General features: G+C 43.6%; 1 protein-coding gene across 2 annotated transcripts in view; it reads right to left on the minus strand.

Annotated features, from left to right (window-relative positions):
* The window catches only part of socs7 (suppressor of cytokine signaling 7), a 28,819-nt gene extending 4,175 nt beyond the window's left edge, over positions 1-24,644 (minus strand). Inside the window, exons 1-9 of one of the 2 annotated variants that reach the window (XM_040004244.1) lie at positions 22,527-24,643; positions 21,889-21,968; positions 18,861-18,971; positions 14,862-14,996; positions 14,565-14,710; positions 14,130-14,298; positions 3,636-3,764; positions 1,939-2,074; positions 1,367-1,510 (exon numbers count right to left, since the gene is read on the minus strand). In XM_040004244.1, coding sequence (XP_039860178.1) covers positions 1,390-1,510; positions 1,939-2,074; positions 3,636-3,764; positions 14,130-14,298; positions 14,565-14,710; positions 14,862-14,996; positions 18,861-18,971; positions 21,889-21,968; positions 22,527-24,064 — 2,565 coding nt within the window. In that variant the 5' untranslated portion in view covers positions 24,065-24,643 and the 3' untranslated portion in view covers positions 1,367-1,389. Of the gene's footprint in view, positions 1-1,366; positions 1,511-1,938; positions 2,075-3,635; positions 3,765-14,129; positions 14,299-14,564; positions 14,711-14,861; positions 14,997-18,860; positions 18,972-21,888; positions 21,969-22,526 lie in introns of both variants that reach the window. The other variant, XM_040004245.1, reaches the window with a different exon arrangement.
* Positions 24,645-25,044: the final 400 nt, after the last annotated feature.

The raw sequence follows: 25,044 nt of genomic DNA on the forward strand, positions 1-25,044 counted from the left end.
GATATGTAGACGACACCTGGGTCAAAATCAAGACACAAGAAGTGGAATCCTTCACTGCGCACATTAACGCTGTGGATAAAAACATCAAGTTCACCAGGGAAGACACAAAGGACAACTGTTTGCCTTTCCTGGACTGCGCCGTGCACATTGAAGAGAACGGCAAACTCAACATCGAAGTTTACCGGAAGCCCACACACACGGACCAGTACCTCCTCTTTGACTCCCATCATCCTCTGGAACACAAACTTGGAGTAATTAGGACCCTACACCACCGGGCAGAACATGTTCCCTCTAAGCCTGAAGGAAAAAAGAAGGAACACACACATGTAAAGGAAGCACTTAAAACATGCGTTATCCTAAATGGGCGTTCTTAAAGTCAGCAAAGAGGCACAGAAAAGAAGACCAGACACCAGCGAGGGAGGATAAGAAGGACAGACGCAACAACATTGTTATCCCCTATGTAGCCGGTGTATCAGAGAAACTCAGGAGAGTTTTCTCCAAGCATGACATCCCGGTGCATTTCAGACCCAGCAACACGCTCAGACAGAAACTGGTTCACCCGAAAGACAAAACGCCTAAACACAAACTTAACAATGTGGTGTTTGCTGTACAGTGCAGCGAGGAATGCTCAGACCTCTACATTGGAGAGACCAAACAGCCACTTCACAAGCGCATGGCACAACACAGAAGAGCCACCTCCACAGGACAAGACTCAGCAGTCCATCTGCATCTAAAGGTCAAAGGTCACTCTTTCGAGGATGCCAATGTTCACATTTTGGACAGAGAGGACAGATGGTTTGAAAGAGGAGTGAAAGAAGCCATCTATGTCCACTGTGAGCGACCATCTTTGAACAGAGGCGGGGGTTTACGACACCAACTGTCTGCCATCTATAATCCAGTTTTGAGATCCCTTCCCAGACGCCTTAACGCCCACTCACATCCTGGGCCATCTGACCTCAGGAATTCGCATGATAAGGTGGGGCCAGGTTTCACAATGAACACACCCGAAACTCTGGCTGATTGGGACCCACGCCCAGTTTCACACCTTGGCTCAGGCGATTAGAGGATCATCAGGGGGTCCTTTGTCCCTCTGTGGGGGGTCACTCCCACTAGGTTTATATCTGGGACTCTCCACCATTTGACCTTAGAACTGAAGAAGCTTCTCGGATGAGAGGTGAAACGTCTTCAAGCAACTTAAAGAAGTCCAGAGGCTTTTCTTTGCAAGCTCCTTTGACTATGTATATTAATGCTTTATATTAAGATTTCACCTGAGCATCTCAGTCACAGGATCAAAACATCGTTGGATTAGAACAGTACTATTTACCACTCTAGAAATCAACAGCATGCTGTTGATGAACTAACTCACTCGAGCTGAGAAGAGCTCTACTGCTACGTCTGCGACTCGGCCTCCTGCCCTACTCCCACTACCCTCCGGATGCTCTTGATTGACAGGTACATCTCCTCCTCAGGGTCATAGTAATAAAACTTACTCAGGTAGGAGATCAGCGGTCTAGAAAGAGGTGAAAATACAGGCAAAAAATCAGTATCAAAATCAAAAGCTGGATTACTGAATGTAGAGATAAAGAAACAGAACAGAAGACACAAAAGTTTTAAACATCAGCACAAAGAATAAATGAAAACCAATCCAGGATTTTTCAAAATATCTCAGCTTTTGGTTGGATACCAATGAAACTATGCTAACACATACTGTTTTTATGAAAAACAAAATGTACCGCCTTTTTCTCTACCTGAATCATGTGGTTGGAGGTTGCTAGGTTAAAACCTCAGTAAGATCTATTACTATCTAAGTGAAAACCCATCGATAAAGAGTCTGTTAAAACCGTTCCAACACCTTGGAAAACAGCAGCATTGTTCAGGATGCTGGCTTTCCACTCCTGTATATTTCAGCAAGTATATTTCCCAGTTGAAACTGAGTACCTGGGCAGTGGAAGCTCTTGGATGTGGTCGATGCGGACTATTTGTCGGATGCAAAAGCGACAGAGATGTTGAAGTGACTTCACGTTGCTGAAGCGAGACACAGGATACAGCAGCTGAACCGGAGTGGGAGGTAGTCCTGGGACAGAAAGAAACATTTTACTCAGTGAAACATTTTAATTTGCCCTTTCCCAATTTTGCTTTGGGCACACTGGTGGCCCAGTGACTAACATGTAGGCGTCCTTCACCGACTTTGTGTCCTCTTGTCAACTGTTGTGCCTGTAGCTTAATGGCCAAAAATTCTTACAAAAACATAGTTTTATTTGTTTTGAGACTTGCAGGACTTTTCTTAAACGAGATGCTAGTTTCCAGCTTCATAATTTTATTCTTGGAATCTACTAGAGCAGCATTTTCATTTTATTTACAGTTAATTCTTATTTATTGTGTACTTTCATGGCTTTGGGATGGTGTATCAGTTCATCCAACTCTCCTTCAGCTCTTCCCCTTTAAGTCAGCTTCTCTTAGTAAACAGGATATCTGATCTCACTGGCATCACGCAGACACAGAAGTAGATAAAACTGTGAAACTCAGTGCTTAGAGCAATGTGAAGTATGAACTTCTGGTTTACAGGGATTAATTGTACATACGCTTCTCTATCAGCATAGGCATCCACCGCTTCAACCTCAGACCACTTCGACACAACTCACAAATGAAGATCATTTCTGTGGAGCAATGCTTTCAACTAACCTGTTGCATGTGAGTCAAGTATTCGCGCTCTTTTAGCTCCATTTTTGGTCTCTACAGATGCCTGAGGGAAGTATCTGTCTCTTTAGCTGCTAAAAGCAATAGATTTTTGGAGCTTTTGCTCTGGCTGAAAATTATATTATCGTGGGAATAGGAATTAAATAAAACAGTAGAGTTGTAGCTGTACAGGGAAGCAATGAGCTGAAATTCAATATAAAGCTCCCTAAAGCCCATGGTAGAAGCAGATGCAGCTGGTCCGTTACTACAAGACTCCTCACACATTTGATGCATGTGAATGTATAGATTATAGGCTCTTTAAGCAGCCTGATTCTGTCATGTTTAGCAAAGATTATTCAGATAGGTGTAAATAAAGTATTTGCTAGACTAGTAGAGGAGCAATCCACAGGAAATTGGCGCTCGGTGAGTATTTCTAGCTCAAGATTTAGTTTAATATAAATATAACAGTAAAGGATTCGTTTCAATCTGACTCGGTTATGTCTGATAACATTTTGCACAGATATATTTCCCAATCAGAAGATGCTACTTTACTTATTGTCATTTAGGTGTGATGCAGTAAACTACAGTGAATTGTGCGATATAGGTTGGCCTGAGGTCCACATGCATCACATCTGTGTCGGCATGATTCTCATCAGGGGTAAATCTGCTCACGGCTCAATGATATGTGTATAAATCGCACAGGTGGATGCAAAGGATACAATGGCATACAGTTACACTGTAGTATACACAAACTAGTTCAAATTTACTGTAAGACATAAATGACCAGATACCTTCACATGAGCATGATGCAAAACCTGAATGTAGACATAAAAATGGTACATATATAGCTATTCTCTCCTCTCCTCCCGGTCTCTCAGGCACTTCTCACTAAGGGGTGATTCAAATGTTTTTTTGATCAGTTGGAGCTGGGTGTTGATATAAAGCCTGTGTTGTTTCACCTGGGACTCTGGAGCGGAGGAAGTAGAGGAATTTCCCATTTTTGGAGTGCATGATGGCTCGCTCGATGAACTCCACCACAGAGTGACAGCGGTCCTCAAACTTCGGGTGACACCACAAACTGAACGTCCCTGCAGGCAATAAAAGAGGAATAGTTTCCTGTATGTACTGTATTATGTGTACTTTTTCAATATCTATAAATCGTACCCACATGAGTAACGTTTTTATAAATGCAACTGAGATGAAACTGTTCCTGGATAGTTCTAAAGAGACTAAAGAGAACAAAAAATAAAGCTACACAACAGGAAATTTCCATCAGCCTGTGCAGCTTTAAGATGTAAATCATGCTCTTTAGGTCCTGGAAGTAATGCAACTTTAAAGGTAAAGTTCACCACTAAATCACTTTCACATACATTTCTACTGGCTTGAAGCGTTATTTATCCTTTTAGATGGCTTTGATGTGAGGTGCCCAGTTTAGTAGAGCTTTGTGGAGCACGAGGGGCCAGAAAGCACAGTTAACACACTCAGCAACATTGCAGAAATCGTGACAAAGTTGCTCAGAAAATCCAGAAGCCTTTTTGTAAACAATTTCATGCAGGAGTTGTTTGCTTTCTACTACCAAAAAAGGGCATGCAGCTAGCAAACATTACAGCTGTCACACTGTTGTGCATATGAGCCTCTGATCACAGGGATACGCAGGCCTCATGCTGCGTAGTAATACAGCTGGCAAGTTATAAAAAAAAGAAAGTGTCATGGTTCTGGGTCATTTGACCCCTAGATAGTCTTGAGCTCCATGTTCAGTATGTTTAGTTTTGCTTCCCCTGTGGTGTCATGTTCATTTGTATCAGCTGTGTTCTCCAGGTGTTTCCACTTCCCTCATTGCCCTTCTGTGTATTTAAGTCCTGTCTTCCTTTGTTCCTTGTCAGGTCGTCTGTTCGTCTACCCGTGTCTGCTCTCCTTGCCGTGTTCATGGTCTGTAGTTTTCCCACGCTCTCTGTGTTTAGATCTTTGTTTAGTTTTTCCCCACTTTAGGTTTTTGGTTAGTTTATCTCTGTGTTATTTTGCCTTTGTTTCTCATATTTCCTGCCTCAAGCGTTTGCGTTTGAGTCCTCTTAAATAAATACAGGGTCTGCCGCCGCAGACACGTCACAAAAAGAAATATTAAGGTAGAAATTACTTTAGAGCAGTTCATAATTACATAATACTGAATAAAAATAATTTACAAACAGCCAATATGTGAACAGACAAATGCTATGAGTGATTCAACTTCCTGTTGACTTCACAGTGGTTCTTTCTCTTGAAGCCTTTCTGCCCTCAGTTCATGCTGGGTCATGATGCATTCATGCAAACAAGATTGTACTGATGCGAACATGTTGTGTCAGTGAAGGCTGCATATCTGTATAATGAATGTGTTTTCAGCCATGATGCTGTGGCCATGTAATAGTGACTCATTAATGTACAGCCCCAGTTATGAACATCTGCATGGGAGCGTGCTTACTGGAGTATGTGACCAGTCACACATTCATGTTTGTACAAGTCACCTTGTTAGTTTGTCACACATGTGAGGCGTGTGCATGTGACGCCATGTGAGTTATTCATGCTTCATGAGTTTTGGTTTCAATTTGCTCGATCTGTACAGGCCTGTCTGCTTACACATAATGTTTTCAGATCTGTCTATATGTTTACTGTAGACAGATTGCTATATTACTGTATGTAAGTCTGTATGTACAGGGAGTGCAGAATTATTAGGCAAATGAGTATTTTGTCCACATCATCCTCTTCATGCATGTTGTCTTACTCCAAGCTGTATAGGCTCGAAAGCCTACTACCAATTAAGCATATTAGGTGATGTACATCTCTGTAATGAGAAGGGGTGTGGTCTAATGACATCAACACCCTATATCAGGTGTGCATAATTATTAGGCAACGTCCTTTCCTTTGGCAAAATGGGTCAAAAGAAGGACTTGACAGGCTCAGAAAAGTCAAAAATAGTGAGATATCTTGCAGAGGGATGCAGCAGTCTCAAAATTGCAAAGCTTCTGAAGCGTGATCATCGAACAATCAAGCGTTTCATTCAAAATAGTCAACAGGGTCGCAAGAAGCGTGTGGAAAAACCAAGGCGCAAAATAACTGCCCATGAACTGAGAAAAGTCAAGCGTGCAGCTGCCAAGATGCCACTTGCCACCAGTTTGGCCATATTTCAGAGCTGCAACATCACTGGAGTGCCCAAAAGCACAAGGTGTGCAATACTCAGAGACATGGCCAAGGTAAGAAAGGCTGAAAGACGACCACCACTGAACAAGACACACAAGCTGAAACGTCAAGACTGGGCCAAGAAATATCTCAAGACTGATTTTTCTAAGGTTTTATGGACTGATGAAATGAGAGTGAGTCTTGATGGGCCAGATGGATGGGCCCGTGGCTGGATTGGTAAAGGGCAGAGAGCTCCAGTCCGACTCAGACGCCAGCAAGGTGGAGGTGGAGTACTGGTTTGGGCTGGTATCATCAAAGATGAGCTTGTGGGGCCTTTTCGGGTTGAGGATGGAGTCAAGCTCAACTCCCAGTCCTACTGCCAGTTTCTGGAAGACACCTTCTTCAAGCAGTGGTACAGGAAGAAGTCTGCATCCTTCAAGAAAAACATGATTTTCATGCAGGACAATGCTCCATCACACGCGTCCAAGTACTCCACAGCGTGGCTGGCAAGAAAGGGTATAAAAGAAGAAAAACTAATGACATGGCCTCCTTGTTCACCTGATCTGAACCCCACTGAGAACCTGTGGTCCATCATCAAATGTGAGATTTACAAGGAGGGAAAACAGTACACCTCTCTGAACAGTGTCTGGGAGGCAGATCAAAACACTGACAGAATCCATGGATGGCAGGCTTTTGAGTGTCCTTGCAAAGAAAGGTGGCTATATTGGTCGCTGATTTGTTTTTGTTTTGTTTTTGAATGTCAGAAATGTATATTTGTGAATGTGGAGATGTTATATTGGTGTCACTGGTAAAAATAAATAATTGAAATGGGTATATATTTGTTTTTTGTTAAGTTGCCTAATAATTATGCACAGTAATAGTCACCTGCACACACAGATATCCCCCTAAAATAGCTAAAACTAAAAACAAACTAAAAACTACTTCCAAAAACATTCAGCTTTGATATTAATGAGTTTTTTGGGTTCATTGAGAACATGGTTGTTGTTCAATAATAAAATTATTCCTCAAAAATACAACTTGCCTAATAATTCTGCACTCCCTGTAGGTCTGTAGCTTATCTACTGAAATGGTGCTAATAGACTTTAAAACAGCTCAGTCAATTATATGAAGATTTGTCTCATTTACATTAAAAAAATGCCAAATATACAATGACACTTTTATCAAACTCAGATTTTTGCATACAGTGCTTCCCGAGTTTTGTATAAAGAGACATTAACCTTTTTAATGTTGCTGATTTTGTCTGCTGGGTTGAGTCAGGTACAGTCTGTTTTTACTCTGTTAATTTATTGCAAACTACAGTTTGGAATCCAAAACAAATCCCCCCACGGGGACCAATAAAATTGCTGATTGCTGACTTCATCTCATCTGTAAGTCAAAGCCTTCTACGTGTCAGCTAGACGCCATTCCTACAGTTTTGGTTAAGGCATGTCTACCTTCTTTGCTTCCCCTCATATCTGCTATCATCTGCTCTTCACTTACCACTGGAACTGTTCCTGCTTCCCTCAAAATTGCTGCCATCACCCCAATATTAAAAAAAAAAAACTGGTCTAGATCCCAATAATTTTGAGAATTTTCGGCCTATTTCCAATCTACCATTCCTTTCAAAAATTCTTGAGAAAATAGTTGCCACACAACTCCACTCACATTTAACTAATAATAATCTGTATGTACAGTTCCAGTCCCATAGCACTGAAACAGCACTTATAAAATTAACCAATGATCTTCTTATGGCAGCTGACTCCGGTTTACTTTCCATTCTTATTCTCCTCGATCTGAGTGCTGCTTTCGACACTATTTCTCACTCTATTCTTCTCAGTAGGCTAGCCTCTATCGGTCTCTCCCATACTCCACTAGCCTGGTTTAAATCATACCTGTCTGATCGCACTCAGTTTATTCAACTCAAATCCTTTACTTCTCAGCCCTTTCCTCTGACCACTGGCGTGCCCCAGAGATCTGTCCTGGTGCCCCTTCTTGTCATTATCTACCTTCTTCCGCTTGGACACATTTTCCGTAAATACAATATCCAGTTTCACTGTTCTGCCGATGAAACCCAGCTTTATCTGTCCACTAAACCTGATTCTGCTCTTCCCCCATCCTCCCTCACCCTCTGCTTAGCCGAACTAAATTCATGGTTCTCTTCTAATTTTCTCAAACTCAATAGTAATAAATCCGAGCTCCTCTTGGTAGGCACTAAATCAACATTATCCAGAACCAACAGTTTCTCTGTTACTATCAATAACTCGCCGGTCTTCGTTTCTTCCTCTGTGAAAAGCTTGGCTGTCATCCTCGACAGTACTCTATCTTTCGATTCACACTTTAATAATGTCACTTGGTCTGCAAATTTTCAATTGCGCAACATTAATCGTCTCCGTCCTTTTCTCACCCCACATGCTGCTGCCATTCTTGTCCACAGCCTTGTTACTTCCCGGATTGATTATTGTAATTCACTTCTTTTTGGTCTTACTCAAAAATCCATCCACAAGCTCCAACGCGTCCAGAACTCTGCTGCCCGTATCATCACCTGGACCCCTTCTGTCCACCACATCACTCCTGTCCTGCAGCAGCTTCACTGGCTCCCGGTCAAATATCGTATCAATTTCAAAATACTCTTGTACACATTTAAGGCTATTCATCATCTCTCTCCTCCATATCTCTCTGATCTGGTTCAGATCACCGCCCCATCTCAATGTCTTAGATCCTCTTCTTCCCTTTCTCTCTCCGTCCCCTCCCCTCGTCTTGCCACCATGGGGAGCAGGGCTTTCAGCTGCTCTGCTCCACGACTCTGGAATTCCCTACCTCCTGGTTTAAAAATGTCTCTTCCTTCACGCTCTCTTTAAGTCCCAACTCAAAACTCACTTGTTCAAAATAGCTTATCCCACATAACCTCTCCACTCTGCTATTTTAAATTTGTTTTATGCCTTATGCTTTTATGATTGTGTAAACTGCTGGCTTTTATGCTGCTTTTTTTATTCTACTGTGTACAGTGTCCTTGAGTGTTCTGAAAGGTGCTTTCAAATAAAATGTATTATTATTATTATTATCATTATTATTATTATCATATCTTATGTTGCTTTACATAAGATACTTTACACAACAAAGTTCTATAAGTGCAAACTTGAGTAAAATCGTGCCAAAATATTTTCTCCAGAGGCAAACATTACGTTTTTTGTGCTTTTATTCCACAAATGTATCTGTGTGAACAGTCTGACCTTTTTTTGTTATTTGCTTTCGGTTCCACATCTCATTTTTAGACTCAAACTGTATAGCTTGTGCACTTTGTATGCTATACTTGGAAAAACCAAGATGGCGCCGCGTATGGATGCCCTGGTGCTTCAGTGCGTTACTTTTGTTTTGTTTTTGTGCATTTCTTCTGTGTCTGGGCACTCCTCTGGATACTCTTACACCAGAGAAGAGCTCCTTAACTACAGGACCACAACGCCTGTGGATTTATTTCCAATATTTGTCGCATCTGCGGCAGATTTACTGCTGACTCTGACCAGGAAAGCGAGACGCCGAAAGAGAGGGAAGCGAGCCGGCGCACTCGTGCGTTTGAGGAGACGCGGACTGCGAACTGCTCTTCCTGGGATCTTCCTTTCTAATGTACGCTCACTCGGGAATAAGATTGACGAACTGGCCCTGATGAGAAGCATGAACAGAGACTTTGCCTCCTCCTGTGTCTTATGTTTTACGGAGACGTGGCTCTGTGAGAACATCCCAGACTGCGCGCTCAAGCTGGAGGGCTTCCATCTGCTGCGCGCGGACCGGCAGGCCGCTCTCTCCGGTAAGTCCAAAGGTGGAGGTCTCTGCTTCTACATCAATAGTGGCTGGTGCACAGATGTGACAGTGATTGCTCAGCACTGCTCTTCCTCTCTGGAATATCTTTTTATCCACTGCAAACCATTTTATTCTCCGCGGGAGTTTGCTTCATTCATCCTGGCCGCTGTTTACATCCCGCCAGATGCGGATGCGCAGGCAGCTCAGTGCGCACTCGCGGAGCAGATTCTCCACATGGAGCGGACATTCCCGGACTCTCTCATCATTGCTCTTGGGGACTTTAACAAAGCCAATCTGAGCCATGAGCTTCCGAAATATAAGCAGTATATTAAATGCCTGACCAGAGAGGAGAGGACATTAGACCACTGTTACAGCACGATCAGCGGGGCCTATCGTGCGGTGCCCCGCGCTTCACTCGGACTTTCTGACCACGTCATGATCCACCTGATCCCCGCGTACAGACAGAGGCTGAAGCTCTCCAAACCTGTCGTGAGGACTAAAAAACTGTGGAGCAACGAGGCTGTGGAGGAGCTTCGCACGTGTTTGGAGACCACAGACTGGGACACAATGAAGGCTGCTTCTAACAGCTTGGACGAGTTTATGGACACTGTCACCTCCTATATCCACTTCTGTGAGGACAGCATTGTGCCATCATGCACCAGGGTGAGTTATAACAATGACAAACCCTGGTTTACTCCTAAACTCAAAAAGCTGTGGCTGGAAAAGAGAAAGGCGTTCAGAAGCGGAGACAGGGACTGCTACAGAGAGGCCAAGTACAAGTTCACTAAAGAAGTGGACATTGCTAAACACCAGCACTCTGAGAAGATGCAGCAGCAGATCTCAGAGAATGACTCGGCCTCTGTGTGGAAAGGTTTTAGGAATATCACCAACTACAAGCCTAAAACCCCCCACTCCACTGACGACTTGCTCTTGGCCAACACCCTCAACGACTTCTACTGCCGTTTTGACGAGCCATCAGGCAGCCTTCACACCTCCAACGGCCCCAACAATAGAGACACTTTGGACACTCATTCCCCCACCTCTCCCCCCTCCATAGAGCCATCACCACCTTCAATCACTTCACCTGCAACACCCCCCTCCTCACCCCACACAAAAGAGGATTTCACACCACCTCCTCCCACCACAACTCTTCATATTCATGAAGCAGATGTGAGGAAGCAGTTTAAGAACCTGAATGCTCGGAAAGCTCCCGGCCCAGACGGAGTGTCTCCTGCCACCCTCAGACACTGTGCAAACGAGCTGGCCCCAGTGTTCTCTGGCATTTTCAACTCCTCACTGCAGGCATGTCATGTGCCTGCCTGCTTCAAGTCCTCTACCATAATCCCTGTCCCCAAGAAACCTAGGATCACTGGACTAAATGACTACAGACCCGTGGCTCTGACATCTGTGGTCATGAAGTCATTTGAGCGCCTAGTTCTCTCCCATCTCAAGACCCTCACGGCCCCCCTCCTGGACCCCCTGCAGTTTGCATATAGAGCCAACAGGTCTGTAGACGACGCCATCAACATGGCCCTACACTTCATCCTGCAGCATCTGGACTCCCCAGGAACCTACGCCAGGATCCTGTTTGTGGACTTCAGCTCTGCCTTCAACACCATCCTTCCAGACCATCTCCGAGGCAAGCTTTCCCAGATGAATGTGCCTGATCCCATCTGCCGGTGGATCACTGACTTCCTGACGGACAGGAAGCAGCATGTGAGGCTGGGAAAGAATGTCTCGGACTCCCGGACCATCAGCACCGGCTCCCCTCAGGGCTGTGTTCTTTCTCCTCTGCTCTTCTCCCTGTACACCAACTGCTGCACCTCCACCCACCAGTCTGTCAAGCTAATCAAGTTTGCAGATGACACCACCGTTATTGGGCTCATCTCGGACGGGGATGAGTCTGCCTACAGGAGGGAGGTTGAACGTCTGGTGTATTGGTGCAGCCACAACAACCTGGTGCTGAATGCCCAGAAGACAGTGGAGATTATTGTGGACTTCAGGAAGCACACAGCCCCACTCCCCCCCATCATCCTGACTGACACCCCCATCACCTCTGTGGACTCATTCCGCTTCCTGGGTACCACCATCACCCAGGACCTGAAGTGGGAGCCCACCATCACCTCCGTCATCAAGAAAGCCCAGCAGAGGATGTACTTCCTGAGGCAGCTGAAGAAATTCAACCTGCCAACACGGACGATGATGCAGTTCTACACTGCAATCATCGAGTCCATCCTCACTTCCTCCATCACCGTGTGGTACGCTGGAGCCACTATTAGGGACAAACAGAGACTGCAGCGTGTTGTGCGCTCTGCTGAGAAGGTGATTGGCTGCAGACTCCCATCTTTGCAGGACCTGTACACCTCCAGGACATTGCGGCGTGCAGCTCGGATCTCAGCTGACCCTTCTCACCCTGGACACAGTCTGTTTGACCTGCTCCCCTCAGGCAGGAGGCTCCGGTCCATTCGCACCAGAACCTCTCGCCATAAGAACAGTTTCTTCCCCTCTGCTGTTGGACACATGAACAATAACCATATGACTGTTCCCACCACTAACACATGACCCTACGCTGTGTCACTGCATCATTCCATGTTTGGCACTGATCACCACCTGCACTCATGTATATATCTATCTACGTAGCACTCTTAATTCTTATTCTCATGTATATATCTCATGTATATCTCATGCACATATCTTTCTACGTAGCACTTTTAATTCTTATTCCTACTTTTATTTTTTCATGTCTATTTAAGTGCTATTTATGACACTATGTTTGCACTGAAGCACCGCAGCAATTTCCTAATGTTGTAAACCTGCTCAACATTTGGCAATAAACCCCTTTCTGATTCTGATTCTGATTCTGATTCTGATACTTGGCTCTCTAATGCATAAGGTGTTGTTTGGAACCTGCTGTGTCTGTCTGGCAATCACGAGTGTGGCAATAAATCAAAGTCTAGATAAACATCTTCATCTTTAATGATGAAATTTTTGACACATTAACATTTATTAACATGTTGCATCAAGATCCTTCTCTATGCCTATGCTCACCTGCAGCGTATGAATAGCATGAAAACTGCTTTTGTTTGGCAGCTCTTTCTAAATACACTTCGCACTAAGTGAAGAGTGGCTAAAGTGGAATATAGAGTACAGTTTGATGTGCACATTTGTGTATCATACTTAGCTTGCGTGTGTGCATGAAGGTCTTACGTGACTCATTGTGGTAATATGTGCTCACAAATATCCGCGTTACACGCCTGAGATGTTGAATAACCATCATATGGGACTGTGTGAGTGGGTGTTTGTGTGTTTTTTGAAGCTCTATCTTTCATTTTAGATTTATAGTAAGAATAAGAAGAATAAGAATAACTTGACATAACTGTGAATCAACCTCTTAATACAGTTGTAACTTGCGAGACTTATACTTTATCTTCTACAAGGTTTTGTAGCCCTATATATATGGAATATTTGCCAACTGAGGAGCACCATGAGGATTAGATCCTTTATTGGATTTAATGATGTAAAGTGTTTGCACTTCAACATTACTTGATACTCTTCTTTTATCAATTTCATGCTGACAAATATGAGATTGGTCAGAATGCAAAGATAAATCTTTACCTCCAAAACCTTAAAAGTCTGAACACCTCATAGTCTGAACCTACTATGACTGTCCACAAAAAAACAAACACACAGACAGAAAAGGAAGGAGGGAAAACTCTCTAACAGAATAAGCCTGTAAATTCAGTCCAGTACAACTTACCCAGACCTCTGAGCTCTATCCTAATGCTACCCATAATCTATAAACTCTATAAAAACTAAATAAGAACCAGAACTGAATAATAATAAGTCTTAAGATAATGACATCAAAAAACTAAAATACACTTCGCACTAAGTGAAGAGTGGCTAAAGTGGAAAAAAAGTTCGATAAAAGTGTCATTGTATATTTGGCACATGACACCAGCTATCAGTCTGAATATCTTAATGTCACTTTCATATCAGATACACAGAAAATCTTTGTCCAGTGACATCGCCGAAATATTTTTGAATGCAATGATTCCCTCACAGGAAAAGCTAACACCATACTACATGGAAACAATGCACATTAATAATCTTAGAAAAGGACTGGTACAAGTATCGTCAAAGAAAAATCTATCTTAACCTTGCAAGCTGGGAAGATGTGATAAATACAGCAGAATGATCAGTTTATAATAAACAATGTGGATTCTAATTAATTAAGATAAGACTGAAAAAACAGTTTGTTCTGTCGCCTGAAGCATCATTGAAACCGTGAATATATAGCTGACTACATACGCAGCACTGCAGCCTCGCTTTGTCCATTTAAATTGACTAATAAGCTGGTTTATAGTGTAGCATCACTGCTAGTGTAGAATGGTCATGTTAGGAGGATGTTTTTCTTTATCTAGTTCAGGGGATTACTCTAGAAAATTGCCTCTGTTAAGTTCATAAATAATCCCAACTGAGACGTGTGTGTGTGTGTGTGTGTTTCTCACCTCTGTAGTGCTCCATGCGGGTGTGGTGTGTGACTCCCTGTGATCTGAAGCTGAGGCTCAGGATGTACCGAGGGTCTGAGCTGTCACGAACCAGGAAGGATCCGTCTGGTTTACCCTTCAGCTTCATCTCCGCGTCCTCCCAATTCATGGGACCCCAGTACCAGCCGCACTGCAGGTTGAACCCCCCCCCCCCCAATAAAAAACAAAGAACAACCCCCCCCCCCAAAAAAAAACAAAACAAACAAAGAAAAACAGAAGCATTCTTAGTTATGCTTTTCTTTTCTCTGATCAATAACCTTTGGAAATAACCTCTACATAAACAGATTGTAAAGCCATCCCAAAAAACAGAAGACCTTGTACATTTTATGGATTTATAGGAAGTTACACTTTGTATAGTTGACCATACAATGAGAAGATACATCAATATCATCTTACCTTCTCCAGTTCTCTCAGACTGGCGGTGAAGTTGCTGGCTTCCGACCGCCGCAGGGCACACAGCATGGGGGGTGGGGCCTGTCTGATGGGGGGTGGAGCATCAGCTGATGATGGGTTGGAATGAGGAAGGGCCCGTAGGAAAGCATCTATATGAGAGATGTTAAAGGTGCCAGATGAAGCATTTTTAACATAAACATGTCTATACTACTAACTGACGCACATTAGCTGATTATAATGAGAGCGGGAAGTCACTAATCTCTGACCACAATTCCCATCATCCCTCGGGACAGATCTTACCATTGAGGCTGAGACTGTGCTGGATGGTAGTGTGGGAAGGAGGAGGAGGAGGAGGGAGAGGCAGAGGAAGAGACTGCAGAGAGGCGCCCATGACGCTCACTAGGAAAGGCCCAGGCTGGGGCCCGGCTATGTCGTCTGGAAGAAGCGCAGGAAGGAAGGGAGGAAGGCAAAGGAGGTAAATGAAGACAGTAGGGAGGAAGGAGAGAGGAACGACCGAGAGAAGAAGAAAGAGTGAGGAAGAGGAAAAAAGAAAAGGTGTTAGGAAAGGTGAAGGAAGGAAGGAGGTTTTGTCAGCACCGTCGACAGAAAGTCTCAAGCTCGGAAATGAAACTTTACCACCTTTATAATTGACAAGTATTACACATAAAGACCAAAAACAACCACGCATTTATCCAAATCCTATGAGTGTAATCAAACCTAACACATCCTGCTAGGTTGTCTAAAAACCATTAAATCAAAAAAATACATAAATTAATATGCAAACAAATGCAAAAAAGGGTATTAAAAATAAGTGCAGGCATTATTTAATAAAATGTCCATTTACTGCTGGTGTGTGTAATGTATATTATTTTCCATTATTTATTTGTATTCTAATATATCAATCAATCAATCAATCAATCAAGGCTTTATTCGCCACGTGCAGGTTGCCCTGCGGTGAAATAGGACCCCCCTCCTGACCTTACACACACAACACAGACATCACATGGGGATACAGGTCGGAGATCGGTAACGTTACAGAAAAACACTGAAATATACACTACAATGGGAAAGTACAAGAGGAAAAAAAGAGACCTCTACTCTACTGGGCTCCTGGGAGGACAGCATGAGAACAGGAAACAAAAAAACTCCTCTGCACAAAAAAGCACATAAATGCCCACAGCACAACATTATGGAACCCGTGACAAGCCACAGGGTCGGGTGGGGGGTGAGGAGTAATCCGACTCAAACACAGCAGCCATCCTGCCCAGCGCTGAAAGGGTATCCGCATGAAGTGATGGTGCTTTTCACTTTAGTGCGAACAGCTCATATGAATTTCAAAGCTGTTTTAACAGTCCAACACTGGTCTCTCAATCTCGCGTTGGAGAGCCGCGAGCTTCTCCATGATGTTATCAAACTTGCCTCTGTGATGTTGTCATTCTTGTGCTCAAAGAGCCGATTCTGAGAACTCACGACCACAGTGAGCCTCCCCAAGATGTAATCCAATTTGCGCTCAGAGATGTTATTCCGAGCGAGCCCCTTCAGATGTAATCCAGTTGGCACTCAGAGGTCTTGTTCTGAGTATTCACGGCAGCCGTAGCCTCACCAAGATCTTATCCGTGCTGACTCAATGAGCCCATTTTGAGAAACTCACGCCTCTTCCCATCGTTCCAATCCCAGCGGGCAGCCTTGTGGGGGTTTGAACAGCCGGTTCCGCTTTCTTAATTCTTCAATAAGTCAGGGCCAAGCCAGCTCCAATCAGAACCCTGTTACCATGGTTCCGAATAGGTAGATATCTTCAGCACTCAGGCTCACCCAAGCCCAAACTTCTTGTTGAGAAAGGGGTGTCAATTGCATTTAGGGACCAGTTGATCAAATCCATAATTAGTCTTTTAGGTTTTAGAGAACAGACAGTGAGAGAATGTTCCAGGGAAAAGTAATACAAAAAGCATGAGACTGGACAAGGACATAGGAGGCTAAGCAGGGAAGCTAAGGGAGAGGAGGAGGAGGAGAGGAGAAAAGTGCGACCGCCTTCGTCAAGAGCATATATATATATATATATATATATATATATATGTATATATATATATATATATATATATATATATGTATATATATATATGTATATATATATATATATATATATATATATATATAAAAGTATTTAGTCAGCCACCGACTGTGCAAGTTCCCCCACTTAAAATGATGACAGAGGTCAGTAATTTGCACCAGAGGTACACTTCAACTGTGAGAGACAGAATGTGAAAAAAAATCCATGAATCCACATGGTAGGATTTGTAAAGAATTTATTTGTAAATCAGGGTGGAAAATAAGTATTTGGTCACCTCAAACAAGGAAAATCTCTGGCTCTCACAGACCTGTAACGTCTTCTGTAAGAAGCTTTTCTGTCCCCCACTCGTTACCTGTATGAATGGCACCTGTTTGAACTCATCATCTGTATAAAAGACACCTGTCCACAGCCTCAAACAGTCAGACTCCAAACTCCGCCATGGCCAAGACCAAAGAGCTTTCGAAGGACACCAGGAAAAGTATTGTAGACCTGCACCAGACTGGGAAGAGTGAATCTACAATAGGCAAGCAGCTTGGTGTGAAAAAATCAACTGTGGGAGCAATCATCAGAAAATGGAAGACATACAAGACCACTGATAATCTCCCTCGATCTGGGGCTCCACGCAAGATCTCATCCCGTGGGGTCAAAATGATCATGAGAACGGTGAGCAAAGATCCCAGAACCACACGGGGGGACCTGGTGAATGACCTGCAGAGAGCTGGGACCAAAGTAACAAAGGTCACCATCAGTAACACACTACAACGGCAGGGAATCAAATCCCGCAGTGCCAGACGTGTTCCGCTGCTGAAGCCAGTGCATGTCCAGGCCCGTCTGAAGTTTGCCAGAGAGCACATGGATGATACAGCAGAGGATTGGGAGAATGTCATGTGGTCAGATGAAACCAAAGTAGAACTTTTTGGTATAAACTCAACTCGTCGTGTTTGGAGGAAGAAGAATACTGAGTTGCATCCCAAGAACACCATACCTACTGTGAAGCATGGGGGTGGAAACATCATGCTATGGGGCTGTTTTTCTGCCAAGGGGACAGGACGACTGATCCGTGTTAAGGACAGAATGAAGGGGGCCATGTATCGTGAGATTTTGAGCCAAAACCTCCTTCCATCAGTGAGAACGTTGAAGATGAAACGAGGCTGGGTCTTCCAACATGACAATGATCCAAAACACACCGCCCGGGCAACAAAGGAGTGGCTCCGTAAGAAGCATTTGAAAGTCCTGGAGTGGCCTAGCCAGTCTCCAGACCTCAACCCCATAGAAAATCTGTGGCGGGAGTTGAAAGTCCGTGTTGCTCGGCGACAGCCCCAAAACATCACTGCTCTCGAGAAGATCTGCATGGAGGAATGGGCCAAAATACCAGCTACTGTGTGTGCAAACCTGGTAAAGACCTATAGTAAACGTTTGACCTCTGTTATTGCCAACAAAGGTTATGTTACAAAGTATTGAGTTGTATTTTTGTTATTGACCAAATACTTATTTTCCACCCTGATTTACGAATAAATTCTTTACAAATCCTACCATGTGGATTCATGGATTTTTTTTTTTTTTTTTCACATTCTGTCTCTCACAGTTGAAGTGTACCTCTGGTGCAAATTACTGACCTCTGTCATCATTTTAGGCGGGGGAACTTGCACAATCGGTGGCTGACTAAATACTTTTTTGCCCCACTGTATATATATGTATGTATGTAAGTATATGTATCCTCTTATTTATGTGTTGTTGTTTTTTTTGTTTAGTTCACCTCGCAGCAGTAGAAAACATCATCTACCAGTCAGTACAAGCTGTATTACCAAAAAACAAAGTCAGTGGAAGTAAAAATAGACAAACAGGAAGACTAAATGTTTTTCCCTCTTCTTTGCTATCGATTGAGTCACTGCATCCAGATTTCAAATTAAATCTGTAGATTGCTGTTGACCTTTCAAAAGCTTCCAAAATCAGATTACAGCAGATTATAAAAATTTGTCTGTGTCTGAGTTTCCAGAAATGTCCAGCGGTAACCAAAACTACTAAGCAAGACAGAAATATTAAGAGAAACTGCCTGGGCTTCAATTCCATCTGAGCTATAGCCCAGCTGCAGTGAAGCTCTCTGAAACCAAAAGCTTACAAAGGTTTGTTTTTTTATGGGCTTTATACTTCATGGATACTGTAAGTGAACTACTACTATTGGAAGAAGACGAGAAGAGAAACAGAAACTGACAGGAAGTAGAGAAAAGTACCTAAGAGACTGAGACTTCGACGAGGAGGGGGTGGAGGTGTAGGTGGGTGTGGGTGTGGCGTATTCGCCCCTCGCCGTGAAATATCCACATCCACTAGAGAAACGGTCTCACCTGAACACAGGAGGAAGAAAAGATAAGAAGAAATTGAGAGAAAGAGGAAAGTGAGCAGACGGTAAGACAGTGAAAGGGGCTGTGCTTTGTGAACCTGTAACTGTGTGTTGTTTTGTCTGTGCTGCAGCATGCCATTAAAGCTGCACCAGGCAGGATGTTTATGGAAAATTACACCCAGCTAATCAGCCTAAATCACTACAATAAACGGAGAACATCCCATCTCAGCTAATTGAAATGCTGCACATTCAATGTTTACCAAAGTCAAACCCTGCAGTAGGGCATGGTTGCTGGCAGCGAAAGAAACAAAATCAAAGGGTTAAGAGCCAAACCCTCAAGAGCAGAAAAAGCTGGACTTGCCCACATCCAGTCTCAGCCACCAACATCGCTTTAGCTCGCTTTTTGGTTGTGAAACATCACATACAGGCTGGGCTGGTAAACATGAGCAAGCCATGGGCACGGCTTCAGGGTTTTGAAAGTCCCCAAGATTTCAAACGAATCATCCTCACAAACTCTGCAACATGAAGCAATGCTGGGTGCAGCTTTAATGTTTTGGTCTAATTGGAGGTTGTGAAGCTTGTGCTCACAAACTCCAAAAATTCTCAGTCTGTGAGTAATGTGGGAGACTGCATAGAGGGAACGTCAGAGGCCGCCATAGGTGCTGAATCAAGTTTTGCCTTATGAGCCACAAACCTTCTCTCCCTTTTTACCTTTGTGCTAAATCAGCTTTTATCTACTGCACCAGTTGCAGTTTTAGCATGTAGTGTTTTGGTAAATTGTGCGATGACCATGTTGGGGTCTCACTGACATCATAAAGCTCCAAAAGTAGAAAAAAAACTGAATGAAATTGAGCATTAGATCTTTTTGAAGACTGAGATTTGTAGCCACAGATATTACTTTTATACACAATTACATCATTATCTGAAGCATGGAAAAAAGAACACAGCAGGTAACTTTAACAACATTTGGTCTCACTATACAATCCAGCGTTATAGGATCTACTTCAATATTTATAGTTGTAAACACTCGCCATACTTAATATCTAATCTCAACACGTAACATAAAAGCACTTTATATCAGGTTCATGTTGACTCAGTTTCACATTCTACTGCCCCAAATGCTTTCTACAGCACTCGCTTCTGTCAGTCTGCCCCAGGGCAGCTGTGGCTACAACTGTAGCCTCCACCAGTGTGTGAATGTGAGAGTGAATGATTAGTGGAATTGTAAAGCGCTTTGGGGGCACCGAAAAGCGCTATATAAATGCAATCCATTATTATTATTATTATTATTATTATATGTGGCTTAATCTGCACTACTACAAGTGCACTACTTACTCCTGTCTAAATAACTTGTGCTTAAAAACGCAAGTTTGTCATTTGGAGTGAAATGTGCTTACTTGTTTCTCTTATCTTGCAATGTTTGTCCAAAAAAAGTTAAAAGGGTGAAAGAAAGATATAAACTGTCTAATTTCATTCTTATGACTTGCTAACTGTGCATATAGGATGGAAATCATAGACTTTATAGGGCTTTTCGTGTTATACATTTGTGCTAATCTTGGCTTCTTGCATCAGCTTCTTGGATAGAAATGAGACTGGAAGTGTCTTCCAGTGTATCCTTGGACTGCCTGGCTTTGACATCAAGCTAACATTTTTACTAACATGTGGAAGTGTTCCACCATTGTAACATAAGATTGTTCTTCTTATGTGTTTTGGGTGACAGACTGGATATGTTTGACAGGTATGTGTGATTTTATTAAGAAAAATATTCCCCGAAAAAGTTCTAAAACAAACTCCAGACTCAGCTTTAAATTAATCTTCAGACTGTCATCATTTCATCTTTCAGAAACAGGACCCTGTTTTGGAGGAGGATTATATTTTTGTGATGGGATTCAATGTGAAAATTTCAGATATGTACAGAGAGAGAAGGGGTTATGTGAATTAGTTACTACAAATTAACGTCAAAGATAGTAAAGGCAGACATGAAGAATTTTTAAAATTTTAAAAAATTGTAATTTTGTTATATATGCTGAATGTTTTTTAACTTCATCTTAATAGGTAAACTGTCCTTAGTCACTGAAAACAATATTGATCGTATTATACTGTTTTTTGTTTCCATTTAAATGATCAAAAGAGACCATTTTCACTCAAGCCCCACCCACTTGCTAATTAAAACTCCTTTCTAATGAGCAGTAGCCAATCAGAAGAAAAGTGGCTTAAAACAAGATTGTTCTTAAAGGTGTAGGTGCTAAAACAGCTTGTCTTATGAGCTGCACCAACACTCAGTGCAAGATGAAAAAGGATTGTTTAAAACCTCCCAAGTAACATCCAAGAATAAAAATATAGAGCTGGAAATGAGCATAATATGTTCCCTTTAAGCATCCATTGTTTAGTTTTATCAGCCCCAAAGCCTAAAGTAGATTTTAAGGTTAATTACCAGCTTAAACAACATGTGCTTCGATTCAAAGTATGAATGGTTTGCCAAATGGAGCTGAAGTTGTGTAATTATTGCAGCAAAGAGTATATCTGCTCGTCTTTTCTGCTGCGACTTAACTGGTGAAAAAAAATAAAACTTAATATCTTAAAGGCTCCTCATGTGTACAGTCACTGACTCTGGTAAATCACACCTCTGCTCAGGTTATTGTTGGATGTGCCAGGAGCTTGACACAACATTCCTCCGTTTTGTCGCTTTTATGTGACAATAAACTGAATATTTTGACGTGGTTGTGGCTTCTTTTTTTTCTTTTTTTGGAAAAAGGAGTACATTCAGAATTCATACATTTCTTTCTCAAATTAACAGTTATACTCTTATGTTGATTATTTACAAGCTTATCAGAAGGTTTGGGTGATGGATATCAGAGGGGTTTTCCTCTTTGAGCACAAAGCTGTGAGAGAAACAAAACCAAAGCCAAAGCAACCCTTACCAGTGAAAGTTGAGAGAGAGGCAGAGAGGGAGGCTGGGGAAAAGGCACTGTGGGCCCTGGTCAGTCTGGGCTGGCTGTGGCTGAAGAAGAAGAAGAAGAAGAAGAAGAAGAAGAAGAATTATGAGAAGAGAATTAGATTGCAGAAGAAGTATTAGTGCAGTCTCTGCTTAGCTTTAATAGTGTGTAGGTCCTGCAGCTCTATCGCTCTCTCTTTTTGCATTTTCTGTTTGATGCTCTTAGCTCCAGCACTAAAGACTTCTAAAGCTATGTTTTTTAATCATAGCCTGCCTTCAGTGTGCTGCTGTGAATAATGACTTAGCTGTGAAGACAATAGAGGGTGACAAGCCAGAAAGGTTTGAACAAAATCTCAGCATCTAATAACATGTAGCACCAAAAAGTTCTAAAAGAAAGATCTGGCAGATGAGAGAGTTCAAGCCTCTGGAAATCAATGTTCAGCTTACAGAAAAGGTTAGGATGTTTCACTGGCCGAAATTTAATAATGGACTTCCTATTTCTTATGTTAGGTTAGACTTTTTAAAAAGTCTCTGACCTACATGTATTAAGACAGCTTTTATGTTTTTAACTTGCTATGTTTACTTGTTCTGACCCTGACAGAAGATCTGTTTAGGATTTCTTACCTGTCTGCATCCTGCTCAGCACCCGCTGCACACGCCATGTCCACCAGACTCCCGGCAGAAGATACTGAATAAGTCACTGAGGGCCTTTTGTCCAAAAGGTGACTGGAGCCGCTGCAGCTTTTAGTCCGGAACAATTTGCTCAGTCTGATCTTTAACGAGCCCTTTTTTGACTTCCCTGGAACTTTGAGCATCTTTTCCCCGCCCGTGGCCCTGCCCGTGGGAGTCCGGGGCGCACTGGCGCACCGCTCCGGCCGCCTTCTGGGTGTCGATGCCTGGCTCAGGTTCGGGCTTGTGGCCCAGGGCGAGCTCTGGGCCGGGGTAGTCGACGATGACTTGGCTGAAGCATGCGTGACAACCTCTGTATTCCCACAGCTTACCTGCGAGAGCCGGCCGGATAAGTTCCCGTGGAGGCTGCACACCTGCGTGGCAATGTGCGCCGCAGCCGCTGCTTCTGTCGCCGTCTCCTCCACCTGCCTCCTCAGTTCCACTTGAAAACTGCTGATGGAGAAAGCCCCGGACATTTTCTGAACTATTTCCCTTTTCCTGTTGAGTAAAAACTCCCGGCGTCCGTTTTCATCATCTGCCTCATCCTCCGGACACTCGTCCATGTCCAAACCGTCAACGTCCCCGTTCCCCAGCCCTTCCAGCACCAACAATGCGTCGCTAGTCTCTGTTGGGTCATCGCCGGGCTCTACTCCCCCTCCTGCCGGCCTATGTGCACTCTGACACGAACAGTGTGGGAGCTCGCCTGCTTTGAACAGCATTTTGGGTACCGCGCCAACCCCAAGCTCCCCGAACCGCCGGGCCAGCTCAAACACGGCTCCTTCCCTGTCCCTGGTGGCGCATCCCCATTTAGAGTCAATCACGGTGAGAGGGTTAGATCTCTCCGTCAACACGGGCCACTCTGGCGTAGTGGCGATGAGTCGATGCCGGTGGCATAGCTCAGCCGCTCCCTGCATCTCCACAGAGGCTGGCGAATGCGCTCCCCATGTCCGGTCTAGCAGGTTCTGCTGCTGCTGCTGAACCTCTCTGACACTCAGAGTGTTGTTATTGACCGCTGGGCTGGAGCAGCCAGATCCCGGGCTCTGATCCAGAGCATCCCTCGGCTGATTCCGACGGTCTAATTCCAAAATCCCCTCTCCGTTCCGCATTATATTGGAGAAGACTAGCAACTGAGGCCGTAGGCCGGGGCTGGGAGCGAAGTCAAACCCCTGGGCCTCCATGGAGCTCTGCGGCGGCGGAGGCGCGGACAGTGTGGCTCGGCTCTCCGTCACCCCAGAGTCAGGTGCAGCCGTGCCCTCGGTGCTCGGCTGTGCTTTGTTCAGGTGGCTGCTGGGATGCTGGAGGCCCTCCGTTGGATCTCGGCTTATATCCAAACCCGCTTTGACGCCGCTGTGAGCCAGGACCTCCTTCCCCAGCCCTGCCACCACTCCTCCCGGTGGCAGATTCCCGTTTTCTGCGTCCAAGCGGTCATCCTCGGCCACGGAAACCAGGCGCATCAACACAAAATCGGGCGACATATCTTGAGCGTTGTTCATAATTGTTCGTCAGGATCACGAAACGAGAATTGCTAGGCGATCTGCTCTTCACATAGCTAACCGCATAGATCTCGCTCCTATAATAAAGAAAGGACCAAGCCGCTGCTGCCTCCCATAAATAGGCTATGAGCGAAAACGTTAAAAAAATATATCAGGCGATGTTTTCATCCTCCTCCTCCCCTTCGCCAACGCAGCATCCGTTAAATATGTTGAAGAAATGCGTGCAGTTTGCTCCGGGCAGCAGGCGGACCCCTGGGTCAGACATGCGGTCTGATTTCAGTAGAATAAAAGCCAGCAGAGTCTCCGGTCAGTGACCACAGTCTGCCTCTCTGTTCCGAGCCAGGCCCCACCCGCTCCTCCTCCGCTCAGCCCATAATATCACTTTATGATGAGAACCATAAATTCGACGACAGCATCTTAATATCACAGGGTTGGCCTATCCAGCTTCACATCTGAACAACTGATTTTTGGTTTTCCGTCTTCATAAGGGGACGAGGGAAATATACAAATAGCCTACAGGCTACACATGTTTTTTTCCCCTTCCCCCCCCTAGACATTAGTACAGCTCTTAAATGGAATTCAAAGACAAATAGAAACGCCCTCAATATTTTCATAAAGAGGTTGTTGTAAGCCCGAATCTATTAAAGTTGCTTTTAGTAGATTTTCACAGGTTATCAGAATATTTAATAAAAATTAAAAAAAAAAGCAGTGTGGAAATGTATGCAGAAACACTAGGAAACAATTTCACGCTCCTTATGCTCTCATGAAGATGGATTACCCTTTTATTTATGAAGTAGCAAACTGTGCAAAAGTTTTTGCGCCAAAATAGACTTGAAGTACCAAAATTAAAAGTAGTCATAATGCAAAATATCCCTTATCAGAATCATATTACTGGATCATAATTATTGACTCATTAATGCATATATGATTTTAATGTTGCACCTGCAGATGATTTCAATCATTAATGCTAGTTTTATATG

The sequence above is a fragment of the Simochromis diagramma genome, unplaced genomic scaffold (assembly GCF_900408965.1).
Source record: "Simochromis diagramma unplaced genomic scaffold, fSimDia1.1 OVJJ01000565.1, whole genome shotgun sequence".
NCBI lineage: Eukaryota > Metazoa > Chordata > Actinopteri > Cichliformes > Cichlidae > Simochromis > Simochromis diagramma.